At 37.4% G+C, this 15,638-nt stretch overlaps 1 protein-coding gene across 5 annotated transcripts in view; it reads left to right on the plus strand.

The window, feature by feature from the left end:
* The first annotated feature begins 983 nt into the window (after window positions 1–983).
* Window positions 984–15,638, plus strand: part of LOC127441623 (histone-lysine N-methyltransferase 2C-like) — a 146,296-nt gene continuing 131,641 nt past the window's right edge. For all 5 annotated transcript variants that reach the window (XM_051699226.1, XM_051699227.1, XM_051699231.1 and 2 more), the window contains exons 1-2: window positions 984–1,662; window positions 6,845–7,009. In XM_051699226.1, the coding sequence (XP_051555186.1) occupies window positions 6,846–7,009 (164 nt within the window). In that variant the 5' untranslated portion in view covers window positions 984–1,662; window position 6,845. The remainder of the gene's footprint in view (window positions 1,663–6,844; window positions 7,010–15,638) is intronic.

Here is a 15,638-nt window from a genome sequence, read left to right on the forward strand (position 1 = left end):
ATGTTAAAGGCATGGTATCAACCCATTTGTAAATAAAATAATAATAATATAAATACATATAAACATTTGTAAACTTATGGATAGACTCACCAATGCAATGAATTTGAACCTAGCTGTTGCTTGGAAGCATTTAATAGAATAGGTGCACAAAGCTTGATTTGCCATTTCAAACAGAATAAAAAATAAACAAAAATAAAAAAAGCTATTAGAACATAAGAGGACGTTGATGAAACATTTAAAGGTTTTATGAATTTAGAAAAAAAAAAAAAAAAAATCAGAGAACTTTTATAGTCCATTCCATTGTCAGCACTGACCGTCTTTTAAAAGTGTTAATAATGTTTATGCTTTTGATGATTTTATTGATTCCATCTAGCAGTGGAAACAAATCACACTTCATCATCACAATCTTTTTTTATTCAAAGTGTTTTCCTAGGCCAGAAACATACTCTACTACTCAAGAACGCAAATGCAGAGCTCAGTACTCAAGGGGTACTCAGAAATTTAATGATAATATAATAGCAATGTTAACGTCACGGTGTCAACCCATTTGTAAAATAATAATAATAATAAAATACATATAAACATAAGTCAATCGGAAATAACCGCATGACCTCATGGCCTGGATGCACACCAAGGATCAGGCAGTTCGTTCCGGTACAGTAATCCGTTCCGCATATTGCAGGATTCCTGTGCGTGAAGAAAAAAAAAAAAAAAAAAAGAAAGAAAAAAAAAAGTCGCCTCACCTGCCGAGCGCTCCAACATATCACTCCGCGGGGTCAGTTAATAATATTTATATTTTGCACTGGCATTTGTTCAATTACCATATATGGGTTTGAAACACGATAATGTTATTATTAAAACTAATTAAATGTATTTCCAAATGAGAAGGTGTCATTCCTCAGAGTGCCGAGCTTAATATTGTGGCACTATTTATCATAGTATCGCTCACAGGGCGTGATTTGGTAACACTCAAATATGGCTGCCATGGAGTGCGAGCTACAACTTTAATATTTGTGTTATTACAGAAACGTTCTACTTCAGTCTACGTCATACAGCGGCGTCAAAATTCCAAATTTTGCTTGTGTAAATGGTTAACACTCAGGCAAGGAAGTCATCTTGGTGTGTTTTGGGTTAATAAAGTATTGCTTGAAATTTCAGCTTGCTCCGTGAGCTCATCGAGATCGTCGGGATTGAACGCTTGAAAGCGAAATCTGCTTTCGGTTTTTCATCAGTTGGAGATATTTTGGGCCGTATTTTACCCCCGAATGTGGCGAGAGATCGGCTCCTGTCATCGGGAGCTCAGATAGCGGTCGGTTTGGCTTGTTTTCGCTCGAGTGATGGGATGTAACCCGCAAGGATTTGGCGATGTGGGATGAAGCGGAATAAAGAAAAGTGATCCGTTCCAACCGTGGGAAAGCAGCTGCTTTCTGTCTATGGATTTAATATAGTTTGTTTTCTGGATATAAACGTGGATTTTACTGGAATATAGTTCAGTTTCGCAGAAGATATTGCTTTGTCACGCTGGCTTATTTTCCTGAGGAATAGTGGTCTGATCCTCCCCAACCCCCCAGCGCCACAAACACTAAACAAAAGTACTATATGTCACATATATGACGGTTGTTGTCATGAAGGAAATAAATAAAAATTGCTAGGGACGAAGAGGTAAGTACATATCGATCGATAAGTGTTGTTGTGTGTTTCTCGTCATTATTTGTGAGAGGTTTTATCGTTTCTATCGCGTTTCCACACGCCAAACAGTTCGTTTCGACTGGGTCTGCTGCTTCTCTTCATCTTGTATTACCACGAACCATTTCTTTTCTTCTAAAGCCACTTAAACGTTTTTAAAAAGGTTCTGCATCTCTACTGCCCATTGCATTTAATGCGCAGTTATATGATTCCCTTTTGGAAAGGCGACTCCAGGCTTGAGTAATGTTTCCAAGTTGGTCAACTGGGCTGCAAGGCCTCAACACTACCCACTTGCAGCCTTTCTGGTGTTTTTACACTCATCTTTCCACTATAACACCACCACATTGATCACTGGGCATGCAATAATCACCAGCCGAGTGACAAATTTTGCATCTTTGGACAGCGTTGATACTTCGTGTTCAGGTAGGTTCAGCCTTTGGGCTCCCTAAAGTGTGCGAAGTCGAATCTCATAGCCAAAATCAGCGGCTTTTCCATGTTTTTACATTTGATAAAGAAGTATTTAACAGGGGAAACAAGTATTTCATGGCATGATGGTACTAATGGCATCCTGCAAACACAAACACAAAGCTCTGGGGACGAGTTAACAAAGGCAAAAAGGTGGACATGCCCCCTCATGTGAAGAAGCACTTGCTTTGTGTGCTGCTGTTGTTTCACCAAGGCTGTCTTTCTAACTTGTGCTTGATTCCTGCATGTGTTATGACATCACATTATTTGAGATGTGATTTTTTTTTTTTTTCTTTTTTCAGATTGCATTGTAGGGAGTTTTCAAATGCAGTTTTCTGAAGCATTCGTGTATTTGTTTGTTCAGGTAGCCAGACTCCAGATAACCTGAAAGGAAGTCATTTGTACATGGCCATTAGAATGTTCCTTCCTCATTTCAAAGATGAATATGTGGATATTAGTGATATAAGGGGCAAATTATTCTGTATTTTAACATTTTTGGAGGACTTGGCTTCATAATCAGAAGCTAGATATTGTAAAAGTGAAAAGGTACAGTTGTTACTAGCTTGTAGTCAGGTTGATTCAGTCATAAATATATATATATATATATATTTGTAAGCCAGTTAATTTCAATGTTACAAGATAGATGGATCGATCTTTATTTAATCCATGGGGAGATTCAAGAGCAATCCAGCAGCAACATAAAATGTAGCCTGCAACAATTCCCAACTACACGCTAAATGTTCATTATTGCAGTAGCAGATAACAGTTTAAGTAATAATATCAAGTGCATGCAGTGAGGCACTTACAATGGAAATAAATGGGGCATGTTTTTTAGAGGGTTTAAAGGCAGAAATGTGAAGCTTTAATGCAAAGCAATAATTCTGTTAAAACTAGTATATAATTCAAGATGTAACGTTCTTAAAAATGTAGTTTTATGCTTATGGTGTTTCGTCGTCAACGTTGCAAACAACGTTGTATAATTCGATAGAACTTTTCTGTGTAGTTATAATTTTACAACTATGTTGCCATGACTGTGCAATGTTAACAAACCCTAAAATGACTGTTAAAATGACAATTTAAACAACCTTACAGCTCAAATAATACATGAGTTTTAACAGAAGAATTATTGTGTGCTTTTATAAAATTTACAAGCTTCACATTTCTGCCTTTTTTAAACACTCCAAAAATTGGCCCCATTGTCTTCCATTGTACGTGAATCGCTGTAACCCTGATTTTTAATTTTTTTTTATTTAAAGAAAAGGAGGAACGATTAAAAATAAATTTGAGGCAATCAAAGTTATGCCACAAATGCTGTCGATTAAGCTTAACTTGTATTGAACCCAGAATATTACTTTAACACACATATTGTTTATGACTTGTTGCTGGGCAGTTTTTCCGATTAATTCGAAATTGTGTTTTGACCCGATTATTTTTTTTATTTATTTTTTGCAAAACAATATTGCAAACGCTATAGTTAGATATGTTGTAAATCCACCAAAGGCTGAATAAGGAAGAGAAAAATTATTCATATTGCTTGTCTTAATGCCGCTCCTGATCTGATCAGCTGCACGTGCGTGGCGTGCTCCAAATGAACGTGACAGGTTAACAACACGGAGACTGATATAAAAGACACCGGTAATAATCCCAGTATGATTGTACACAGTGTGATTGCAGCTCAACTTCGTCCATCATGCAGGTATACACCGGCTTAAGACCATAACTGGCCTCCACGTGCGCATGTTGATGAACGGTCTCCTTTTTTTCACCCATAAAAAAGTGTTAGTTACGTGAGAGTTACGGGCGCTTCATTTCAAATCATATGGATAAGCTATATATGGGAGAATCTGATGATTCAGATAGATCTCTAATTATTGCTTTGTTCTGTGACGTGTTTCAAGTGTACTGTATCTATAGCCAACATTTGGAAAGTGATCAATTGACTTTGCTAGTTGAATTGTAATGATACATTATTTCATATTGCTGCACTGCTCAGCATGAACCGCTAGATGGCGCGTCTCTATCTGCTGGGGTTAATGAATATACACACAAATTGTTTGTCTTTCTTGATAAACTTGATAATTTAGATATATTGATTTCTAGACAGACTTGGTTTGGATAAAATGAATACCTACGCTGGATAAGAAGTATTTTGCATTTTTCTTATTCTAATATTTCTGAACATCTGTGTTTTATTAGATTTACATTTTTTACATTTACACTGTTGACAACTTACCCCTGTGGTGCATTTGTAAATTGTTCTTGCACAACTTTGTTTCTTATAATGAAAAGAACTTGGATTTCTCTAACCAGGTTGCCTTGCATTCTAATAAAGAACATACAATTTGAATCATGTTGGAGAACATTTAAAAGTTGAAAAAATCGAATCGTGAATCCTTCATAAGTTCGATAAGATTTCTCTTCTGGGAAAATAGACCAAAATATTGATGATGACACCTTGCATGAAGGGGCTCTTTAGAATGAGAGTGTCTCTCCCCCTAGCAATAGCAAGCGGCATATCATCGTTAATGGCTGTGATGTAAACTAAAGCTAATTGTCTATTTAAAAAAAATAATTTAAAAAAGGATGAGCCCTTCAGTATATGCTGACTCAACTTCCAATTTCAAGGAAATACTGTATATCACAACACAGAAATAAAACTGGGTAATACTTTACAATTGGGTTCCATTTGTTAAAATTAACATCATGAACTAACAATGAACAATACTTTTACAGCATTTATTAATCTTAGTTCATGTTAATTTCAACTTGTACTAATTTTTAAAATCAAAAGTTGTATTTGTTAACATTAATGTACTATGAACTAATAATGAACAATTGTATTTTTATTAACTAACATTGACAGAGATTAAACAGTGCTTTACATTTTTTTGTTCATTGTTTGTTCATGTTACCTAATGCATTAAGTATTGTTAACGAATGGAAACTTATTGTAAAGTGTTACTGAAAACTGCTCTTGAAGCCATTTCATGGGGTCTTTAAATGACTGCCTCATTGTGTTCGTGCAGGCAAATGAAGGCTTGACTCAACCATGTGAGGTCTAATTGTTTACTCAAGACAGGATACAATGAGCACAGCCCAGGGTGGTATCCCACGTAGTTCCCGGAAAAGAAAGCATCCCGTTGGCAGTTTGCCTTGTCAGCTGAGTGGACAGGTTGGCAGAAGCACCATGCAGAGCAGGCGCAAGGGTCAGCACTGTGGATCCGACACCAGCAGCTAACAATATGCACATAATTCAGAAAGAATACAACAGCTAGAACATGGTCTGTCAGTGTGTCAGCCCCTTAACTGTGTTTATTATTGGAGCATGACGTTCCATGTAGGGTGCAGTGCTTATGTCACAATGAATGAAACCAAGATTGATCCACAAAAATGGTTTTAGAGAGATGGCTTAGCATTTTTTATATAATCATTCAGAAGGATAAGAAGTTGACAAAACCAAGTTAGTTAAGCTGGGATTTAAGATGAGATCACACGAGACTGCCACTGTTGACCATACCAAGTCCAAAAGAAGTTTAGACACATTTTTGTAGTTTATTAAGCAATAAGTCTTGAGAGGCCATACATTACAGTCATTTTGCCATGGGTAAGGGGCGATTTTAAAGATTGAGTGCCTAAAACCCCCTTAACTGCGGTAAAGTCACTGAAATGCATGACTTCTCGTGGCTTATTGCTTTAATAAACTACAAAAATGTGTCCAAACTTGTCTTCCTATAAAACAGCGCCAACAGCAAAATAATCAATGACAACAGTGTTGAATAAATCAATACATTTATTATTAAAGCTGGTCTACAATTTCTGCATCACCAAATGAAATTGCAATAATAAACACTGTTTTCAAGCAGCTTTCCCGAATACTCTACCATCTGCCGTTGATTGAACAAACTGATAGCCCCGCCCCAAACTTGTGCCATTGGTTTAATCAATCTTGCTGTGTCGGACAGTCAGGCCACTCAAGCAAATTTAGAAATATTTTAATAGTGCCATAGAGAAAATGTTAAAAGTTTTCAAGGAAATCAACCTACGAATGGCTTACTTTTAGTTGTTTCTGCATATCAAGCTGGGAAAAGAGAAATCATTTTAACATAGATGAAACTATTCTTCCGCTAAATAATGTAATTCTTTAGCCTAAACGTGGCTGTTTACGGTGGCCAAGCAATGTTGCAGTTTGGCATATTTATGTAGAACGTGTGGTCACAGTGTCTTTTAATGAATGCATGGGCTGCTTTAATTGGAATTAATACAAGTGTACTAACACTTGACTAATTTTAAAATATTCTCATGGAGTTATGAGTAAGAGATGTGGACTCCCCATAATGTGCAAATTATACAAGTTTATGTAAATATGTTTTTAGAATTAACATAAGGGATTATTTTCTTCTTCGGCATTACAGGTTTTTAACAAAATTATAATTAAAGCCTCACTGCTTTGAGATGTTGGATTTAGAAGGTATAAATATGTTGCAAAGATGATGAAAAACAGTTGAAAAGCTTTCCTAGAAGTCTTAAATTATGTAATACAGGAGTCATATAGGTGAACAACATTTTGGATAACAGACATGTTTTGTTTTTTGGTTACTTCATGCATTATGAGTCTGTAGAGGTATCTTTAGTTGAAGTCATCTCATCTGTTCTAAGATTAGTTGTGCTTAATGAGTTGCATTTTCTTTTTCAGAATGTCATCAGAGGAGAAAATTCTGGACCCCTCTGACAAAGGACCCTCGCCACCCCCTAGCAGCTCTGGGGCCACTCCCACTGGTAGTCCGGCCCCCACAGATAAGCGGCCCCGGGGCCGCCCTCGGAAGGACGCATTATCCGCTGTACCCAGACAGAGAAAAAAGTACGTTCAGCTTAACTTTTGAACTAATGCCTGCAGGACAATTACAAAAGATGATTAAAATTTACCAAGTGAAAACGCTGCATTCATCTGAATGTCATGAGAAAATAATGGTAATTATTGGTCCTAATAGAGAAGGACAACAAAATTCAGCTCAATTGCATTTCAAATGATTTCATTGCAGTGTTGTGTTGACCCAGCACATAACCGGCAAAGTTTAAAATTCTTATTTTAGCACATTGTTTAACTGACAGGTGAGGGTGGTGCTCTGCTGCTGTCTGGATGCATTCAGGACAGATTAGTGTTTATACCTCAAATGTGATGTGGTCACAAATGTTTTTTTTGTGATCCGATTTTGCAGGTTTGACTTAAACAATAGTAAAATGGTAGAATAACTTTGTGTCCCACTTTATATTCAGAACTGGAATCCATTGATATAAAAGTTGACTTGGCACTATTTCATAAGATCAAGGCAATTTCACACAACGTTAGTAGTGCCACAGCTGCGAAACAAAAGAATGCAGCCAGGTGGTTGAATGGGAAGGGGTTGAAAAATAAGATACATTGGTGACATCAGCCAAATAACACACACATAATATTCATGAATCAATTTTATTTCAGACTGACTTAAAAAACAAAGAAAAGTAGTCATGGTTAACAATAGAAGGTGCGATGTTCCACGCTGGGCAGTTCAAGTGTAGACCGCTTTGTTGTTTAGAACGGGAGTGATCTATAAAGGCCACAGCACACTCACAGCAAAGTGTTTTTCATTCTTTGCTCAGAGCCAGAATGTAGTTTGAACATTTAAGCAAAGACTCACTGTTTTTGAACATTCAGACACCGGCCACACCACTGTGGGGGGCATTTGGAGGAGCACTAAATATGAGGATGCTCAAGACTACATGTAAAACATCAACTAATATGATATTAAAATATGTAATCAATGGCTTGCCTCATTCTGTGAGTAGAAGTCACACAAGATCAGTAAAAGAAGCTGTTTTAACTACTTAATTGTGATTTAAAGTTATATACTGTATATGCAGTTTAATAATGTGTAATTTGTCATGTTTACATTCTGCATTCATGGTGCTAACATGGTATATGCGGCCATAATTTGCTCCAATTACACTCTGTTATTGTAATTTAAGATGATACTGATACTATGGCAAAATAGGTGTATTAATGAGTGTTAATGGGCGGAATACAGAAAAAAGAATGATGATAAGAGGCATATTTCACTTTGGGCTGATGTATGCATGGCTTTCGGCTGCAGATGGCACATGAGTGAAGCAGCATATAAAACGAAAGTGAATGGGCACTTAAGAGTATCAGTAGATTTGACTCCTTTTGTAGACTAATTAAACAAAAAAAAATCACCCAACCTGTTCTTGGAAAATGTCTCCGTGAATGATCATACAGATGTAGGTAAGTTTGCACCAGCTTGCTAATAATTGTGCACACCGGTGTGTTCATGTTGACTGATCTTAACTGACTGAATTGGAATTAGCTGTCGGCCTCAAAGTAGGTGGAGCTCCAGGTCACACCTTTCAATTACGTGGACCAATGGCAGTAATAAGGTGTTTAGCTGCTGGTACGAAGTTTTCCTGAAGGTTTGTGCTGGCAGGCTGTTACGAACCACCAAAGCGAACTCCTTAGTTTTGGCTAGATTTTGATCTAAATGATGTCACACCCGTTCCTCCTTCGATTTCCTATGACATGTGCAGGGTCCTTAAGCGGACCAAAAAATTCTCGTCACCCTATCTAAAACTGAATAATGGAGCATTTAATTAACCCCTCTGAGCCCTTGAGCTATTTACCTATAGACTACATTTAGCACATTCATTAGAGTTCCTCAAACAAGATGCACCTGTTGAGAGTTTACCTGACTGGCACTGTGATCTAGGGCAGGGCTGTAGGCTAACAAGAATCCATTTAATGTACAGGTGTGGTTATTGAATGGTCATTCTGCCAGACTTCCTCTAATTCACATCTGCATTTGAGAAGAGGGTATGCATATTACGTGGCTTAGATAACCGTCTAACTGGAGGGGAGGTGTTTGGCATTTTTCCATAGGAGATTATTCATATAGGAGCCTGTGAAGTGAAAAGCACAGGTGCCTCTGCCAGCAAAAGAGCTTACTATGAGCACTGATGGTCTGATGTCAGAGTCTGCGATTTGGAATGGTGGAGTATGAGATGTGCTTCTTTAATAGATCTTGCAAAATCAACACTTTTGTTTGAAAGCACATTCCAAATCTGCTAGCTTCAGTATAAACCAAAGCCAGGTTCACTTTGTACAATTTTAAAGGCCCTTTACGTTTGTTGCTTGTCAGATTGTTCGATAAAAGCTATGGCACACTGCAACATTATGTCAGACTCTGCTGTTCACATAGTAGCGTAGACATTGGTCCAAAACTCCCCGAATGACAGTGTTAACTGGGTGTTTTACATTATTTGGCAGTCATAGGAGCAGTCTCACTGTACAACTGCGACACAAAATTTCACAAGTATTTCGGAGGCTAAAGGCTGCGTGCAGGCGACGCGCACAGACATGGACTACCTGCACGTCTGGAAAAACGGAGCTGCACGGAGACATTCTGCACTTACTGTGCTGATGAAGAAATTTGAGTCATAAGCTCTGCGTGTGAAATGTAGCTACTAACGGAAAACCCAAGTATAATTTAGACTTAAGATTCATGCCACAGGCAATTAATCGACCGTCAGTGAACATATCACACTAAGCGATCAAAGACTCCTGATTTTGCCCTAAGACAAAATAAATGGTTTATGATCTGTTTCTCACCCACACCTATCATATCACTTCTGAAGATATAGATTTAACCACTGGAGTCTTATGGATTACTTTTATCTGACTTATGTGCATTTTGGAGCTTCAAAATTTTGGCACCCATTCACTTGCATTGTATGAACCAAAAGCCGCATGTTTAACAGTGTGGTGTAAGTTATAAAAACATAACACTTCTACATTGTAAAAAGCATCTGTGAAAAGATGGTTATATTTCCTACATGCATTGTTCAGTCCAGTTTCTTAGCTTTAATATGACACTCATTTTTTGTGGGTCAAGGGAGTAGTTTCTAATTAATTTGGGTGCAGAGCTAGCCTAAATGGACCATACAGTTCTGTATTCCCCTTTTTTCTTTTTTCAGAAGCATGACACAGACCATTGGTGTACCCGTCTGTGTTCACAAACATGCTTAATCTTAAATCTGTAAATGTTGCAGGGCGCATATTTATTAAACCTGTGACATTTAATGCATTGCAGAGCCAACACAGGATTTAAAAACAATGTCAGCATTACTTAGTGATATATGACTGGCAATTGCAGGTGGTTACTTGATGATTTCACAGCTGTCATTCTGTGGCTCTGAGTCCAGGGTCTAGTATTTAAAGTTATACCTACATTTGCAGCTTAAAAGCTGATGTTCGCTATTTGACATGACAGGAGTCTTCTGTCAAAGGAAACACTTCAGCTTGAACAGCATGAGAGCACTTATTATTGAAGTCAACATGAAATCAAATTTGAGTCTATACTTTGCACAAATTATCAGTGCATGTTATTCCAAAATATATATATTTTTTTTTAACTTAATTTATACAATGGAAGAAGCCAAACTTTATTCCCTGAACCAACTTAAAGGGATAGTTCACCCAAAAATGAAAATTCTCTCATTATTTACTCACCCTCATGATATCCCAGATGTGGAACTACTTCCTTGATTAGTTTTTACCAATCATCAATGCTTTTTGAGTAGCCGAGTTACTGCGCGAATAGGAGAAATTTCACCAAATGAACAACTTAGCAGAACAGAAACATCAGTGTATTTCATAGTAATTGTTAGTCAAACTAAAAGAAGCCAGTTCACCCAGTAAGTATAAAGTAGCCTTAGGTAGCCCTCCACAATAGACTGCAAACTCTAGTTTGAAATGCCTACTTTTTACATTCCAATCAATACTCTAAGTAATTTCTTTCCCTCTTGTTCAATATCCTGTTTCACACAGAAATAAGTCACATTACAGAAGTACAGTTTGTTGTGAATTTCGTTGCATGTCAACTTATAAGCTAGTTGAAATAAAATTCTGTCATCATTCACTTACTGTCTTTTCTATACAATTAAAGTTGATTGGAACTGGGCCTGTCAAGCTGCAAAAAAAAAAAAAGAAAAAAAAAAGGTACTTTAAGTTACAACTCGTATGCTATATTCATATTCTTCTAAAGTCATACAATAGTATTTTCAATTCTATGGGTGAACTGTTTTACTTGGCTTTCCTTTTGTGTAGGCAACATTTACATCTATACAGGTTCATAAGAAGCACATTCCCTCAGTTCCCTCTCCCAGACAGAGCTGATTCATTTTTAATCCTCTGTCTACAACACAAGTCAATTTGGGGTTGGGCATAAACTCATTTCTGCAGTGCCTCCATCTAGCCAGTTTGAATAGCTGATGAGGATTTACTCCAAAGGTGCATTGATGACTAGACCAGTCGATCATTATGGCTCATAGATGAATGACCTGTCAAAATAGAATTAGTTTCATTGTATAGCACTGCAGTGTGCTAAATTAGCATTTGAAATCACAAAGGGATATGTTACTAGCTACCTTGGTGCTCAGGTTACAAACATCTTTGTCTCCTGTGTAAGTGACATTTTATCTAACTAGCCACACTGAGATTTATCTCCAGCTGTAATGTGCATACTATGTTGAGTTACCAATCTATGTCCATAAGAAAATTTGGAGTTGTGAACTGTCCATGGTAGGGGATTTAAGAAAATGTATCTTAAATATATCTTACTGGCCATGAAACTACTCTTTATTTTAACACATATGTCCAAAGGACAGTAGTATTTTAGCCGTTTTTTCCTTGCATATTTGAGACAAACAACGTAGGTCATTGTGCCACATGCAGCTGTGCCACTCTCTGTATCTTGGGAAACTGTACATGAAACTGTACCTGTCACAAAAACGTGAAAAAGAAACATTGAGATTTTAATATTTTCATTTTGGTTGCTTAATGCAAGGAATATTCCACATATACCTATTAGGGATGCACTGATACCACTTTTTCTCTTCCAATTCCGATACCGGAAATCTCAGTATCGGCCGATACCGATCACAAGCCGATACCAGTGTTGTTTTTTGGCATGATCAGTTTAGAATATCTTTACATTATTGTGTGGAACTAATTGGGAGTACTCTTTAATATGTAAAGAAACACAAACATCTAACTACACATTATTTCAATATAAATGTATCGCTTATTAAGAAACACTTTATTATTAACTAGTATACTGGACAATATAGCAGCAAAATTAACAGTAATCCCAGTCTTCAAGTCTTCAGTAGAAAAGAAACAACTTGTATCTGGACTTTAAAGGATTCAGATCTCTTTTTTGTTTAATTTAGTTGTGAGATATCAGTCCACTTTTCATTCACACAGTTATTTTTTGGAACCCATTCAACTTAAATATTGTTCTAAATTGTAAACAAATACTAATGATGACAATAATAATAATAATAATTAATATTAAATTGTTATTAATATTATTATTATTGACATAATTTTAAATACTACAGTACTATATTTAAATCGTGCACTTTTTAAACCCTCGCGCTTTTATTTTGACATTCTGAACTCTCCAGGAAGTCCTGTATATGTCTGTTTGTTAGCAAGTTCACAGTAGTTTAATTCACTTCTTATTCAAATTCTGGTCAAATGCTCCTCCGGTGCCGTTCTAAATGCATATTATAAGTGAACCGAACTATTGAGCATCTACATCTGAGATGTTCGTGAGAAGCGCTCAAATATTGCGCACCGCGAAGGCTAAAAATAGCCACGAGTGTGTGTAAACAGAGCAGCACCATTCACTAACACGCTGGTGCTGCGTGTGCATTTTATATTTTTACTTATTAAACACAGCCTTTTGTGATTCACAGAGCTACAGCGCGTCTTCAGGTGGCTTTGAATAAAATGCACGAGTCATATGAACTACTTCAGTGGTGTTTTAATGGCTGTTTTATGTCATTTTTGGAGCTTGACAGTAACAAACATGACTAACACACAGTATTGGATTTGGATCAGGCTCGTCGAACCGATACCCGATCCGTCTAGAAGCTTCAGTATCGGCGCCGATACCGATCCAGGTATCGGATCGGTGCATCTCTAATACCTATCACCACATGAAGTTTGAATGTCTTTAAACTTTGCTGATCTCAGTGATGTAACTCAAATCAGAGTTTTGTTCTTACAATTCCAGCCTGTTCTCATGACAATTATGAGACTGCAGCATTTTTGCAAAATGAAAAAAGTGGTTCATTGCTTGCGTATCGCAGTGTAACTATATTACCAGTGGCCATGCACGTACTGCACCTAAATACGGTTGTCAGTTTACCTTTGGGTGCTTAATCCTGTTTTATACACACACAGTTCAGTAATTTACAGGAGTGACAACCACATTCTAAAATCAAATGAACTCCCACAAAATTCAGGTAGTGACAACCGCATTTTCAGAAATTCCACTTAGTGTGTATGGAGCTGAACTGAACAACTTGGTTTTTAAAGGAATAGTTCACCCAAAAATTAAAATTCTCTTATCATTACTCACCCTCATACCATCCCAGATGTGTATGACTTACATTGTTCTGCAGAACACAAATGAAGATTTTTCACATTACATTTTGCCATTGCAGTCTCAAGGCATGATCATGAAGTGTAATCGAGCTTGAAATCAGGATCGCCAAGGAGACTGTTGATGTCAAGATTTAAAGTAAAAAAAAGTTACATTTTGGTCTGTTCTCACCTAAAACTGATTGGATCGCTACAGAAGACATGAATTTAACAGTGGTTTAACTGGAGTCGTATGGATTACTTTTATGTTGCCTTTATGTGCTTTTTGGAGCTTCAAAGTTTTGGTCACCATTCACTTGCATTGTCCTGACCTGCGGAGCTGAGATATTCTTCTAAAAATCTTTGTGTTCTGCAAAAGAAAGAAAGTCACACGCGAAAGTTATGCTCTTTAATGACGTGATTAATAGCGCGTGTGAGATATAAATATGCTCAAACAGAAGTATGTGTCTTCACTCATTTATACATTCCAGTCTCTTTTCCACTGTAGTTTCTCTCAGGTTTCGGGGTGCCACATACATTACAGTCCAGAGAGTCCGCATTTAAATGTAGTGTTTGTATTGTTTTCATGGCCAGTATATCGACCACCCTGCTCTTGAAATCAGGGGGCACAGGACGATGTGTTATGGGTGGGCCCTCCACCCTGGGTCTGATGAGTTGGCTACACCAAAGTTGACCTTAGTAGTAACAGGGCCTGAGGCAGTGTTCCTGGTCGTCCGCTCCTGACGATGGCCCTGGATATCAGTATCGGCATCAGCCATTAAAAAACTCAGAATTGGTCAACTGATTATCTCAACTGTTACATCTTCTTAAACCCAGATTTGTGGCCTGTGGTTTTGTAGTCTTTGCTTTATGTGCCACTGTAACCTTGAGGGTTATATTCCCCAGTTTGTCAGCGTTCAGCCTTGTTAACTGTCTGCTGTAGGAAGTCATTTGAAGGGAGGAGTCATTTTTGGCAGGGGACAGACTGTGATTTGTCTCTCCAGTGGCACTGGTAATTACTCTTCCATCCCTCACACTCCTTCCTCATGTCAGTCCTAGAGAGAGGCTGGCATCCCTTTCAACTCTGCATGCTGTACATTATCCATCTTCAAACTGTGAGACTTTAATTTGAATACCTGACAATTATCACCCTGATGAAGTGATACATAGATCAGACAAGGAGGTGATTACAAAAGGTGTTTAGGAGCCGGTACAAAGTTTTTCTGAAAGTTTGCGCTGACGAGCTGTTACGAACCACCAAAACAAACTCTAAAACACTTTCTTTTGGCCAGATTTCGATATAAATGACGTTGTACTCGTTCGTTCTTCGATTTTGTAGGAAGTGTGCAGGGGCTTTTTCCTCATAAGTTGTCATTGTAGCAGCCTGGTACCTTGTAAACACAACTTTGTTTTCATGCAGACTGATTTAAAAAAAACAGTGTGCCCTTACTCCTGGAAGTTGCTTAGCATCAGCATCAGATTGGAACTGTTTTTTTTCAGCAAGTGCTTGATATGCATCAGACGATCAGTGAATGGACTGTGATTGGTGGGTGGGCCGTGTATGTTATATTTTTCGGAATTGTATATTTTTTCAGTATTTTTTTCCCAAAGTCATTTTTAGTTGCAGCAGCAAAATGAGTGTAATTCCAACAAAGTAGTAGGTTGTAAAATGATATTCTGTGTATATATAGTTAACAGACTTTACAAAGAAAGTGCTTGTGATTGTCTATTTCTACCATGAACACATTGAAGGTCTGGTAAATCAGATTTGCTCTTTCTGTAAACACACAGAGAGGAACTAACTGAATGTGGCTCTGTGTGCTTGTAGTTTCAAAATGTTACGTGAAACTGCGTCTAGACACGTGTATATAGCCACGTTCACTTTTCAGTTATTGTTCTATTGTCCTAAAGAACTAAAGTAGTCGAAGACAGCAGCTGTCTTTGAGGTATTGGACCACCCTCAAATTTTAGTCATTGTTAATGACATGAAACTGCTGTTTACATTAGG

This window comes from Myxocyprinus asiaticus, chromosome 5 (genome assembly GCF_019703515.2).
Source record: "Myxocyprinus asiaticus isolate MX2 ecotype Aquarium Trade chromosome 5, UBuf_Myxa_2, whole genome shotgun sequence".
Classification (NCBI taxonomy): Eukaryota; Metazoa; Chordata; class Actinopteri; order Cypriniformes; family Catostomidae; genus Myxocyprinus; species Myxocyprinus asiaticus.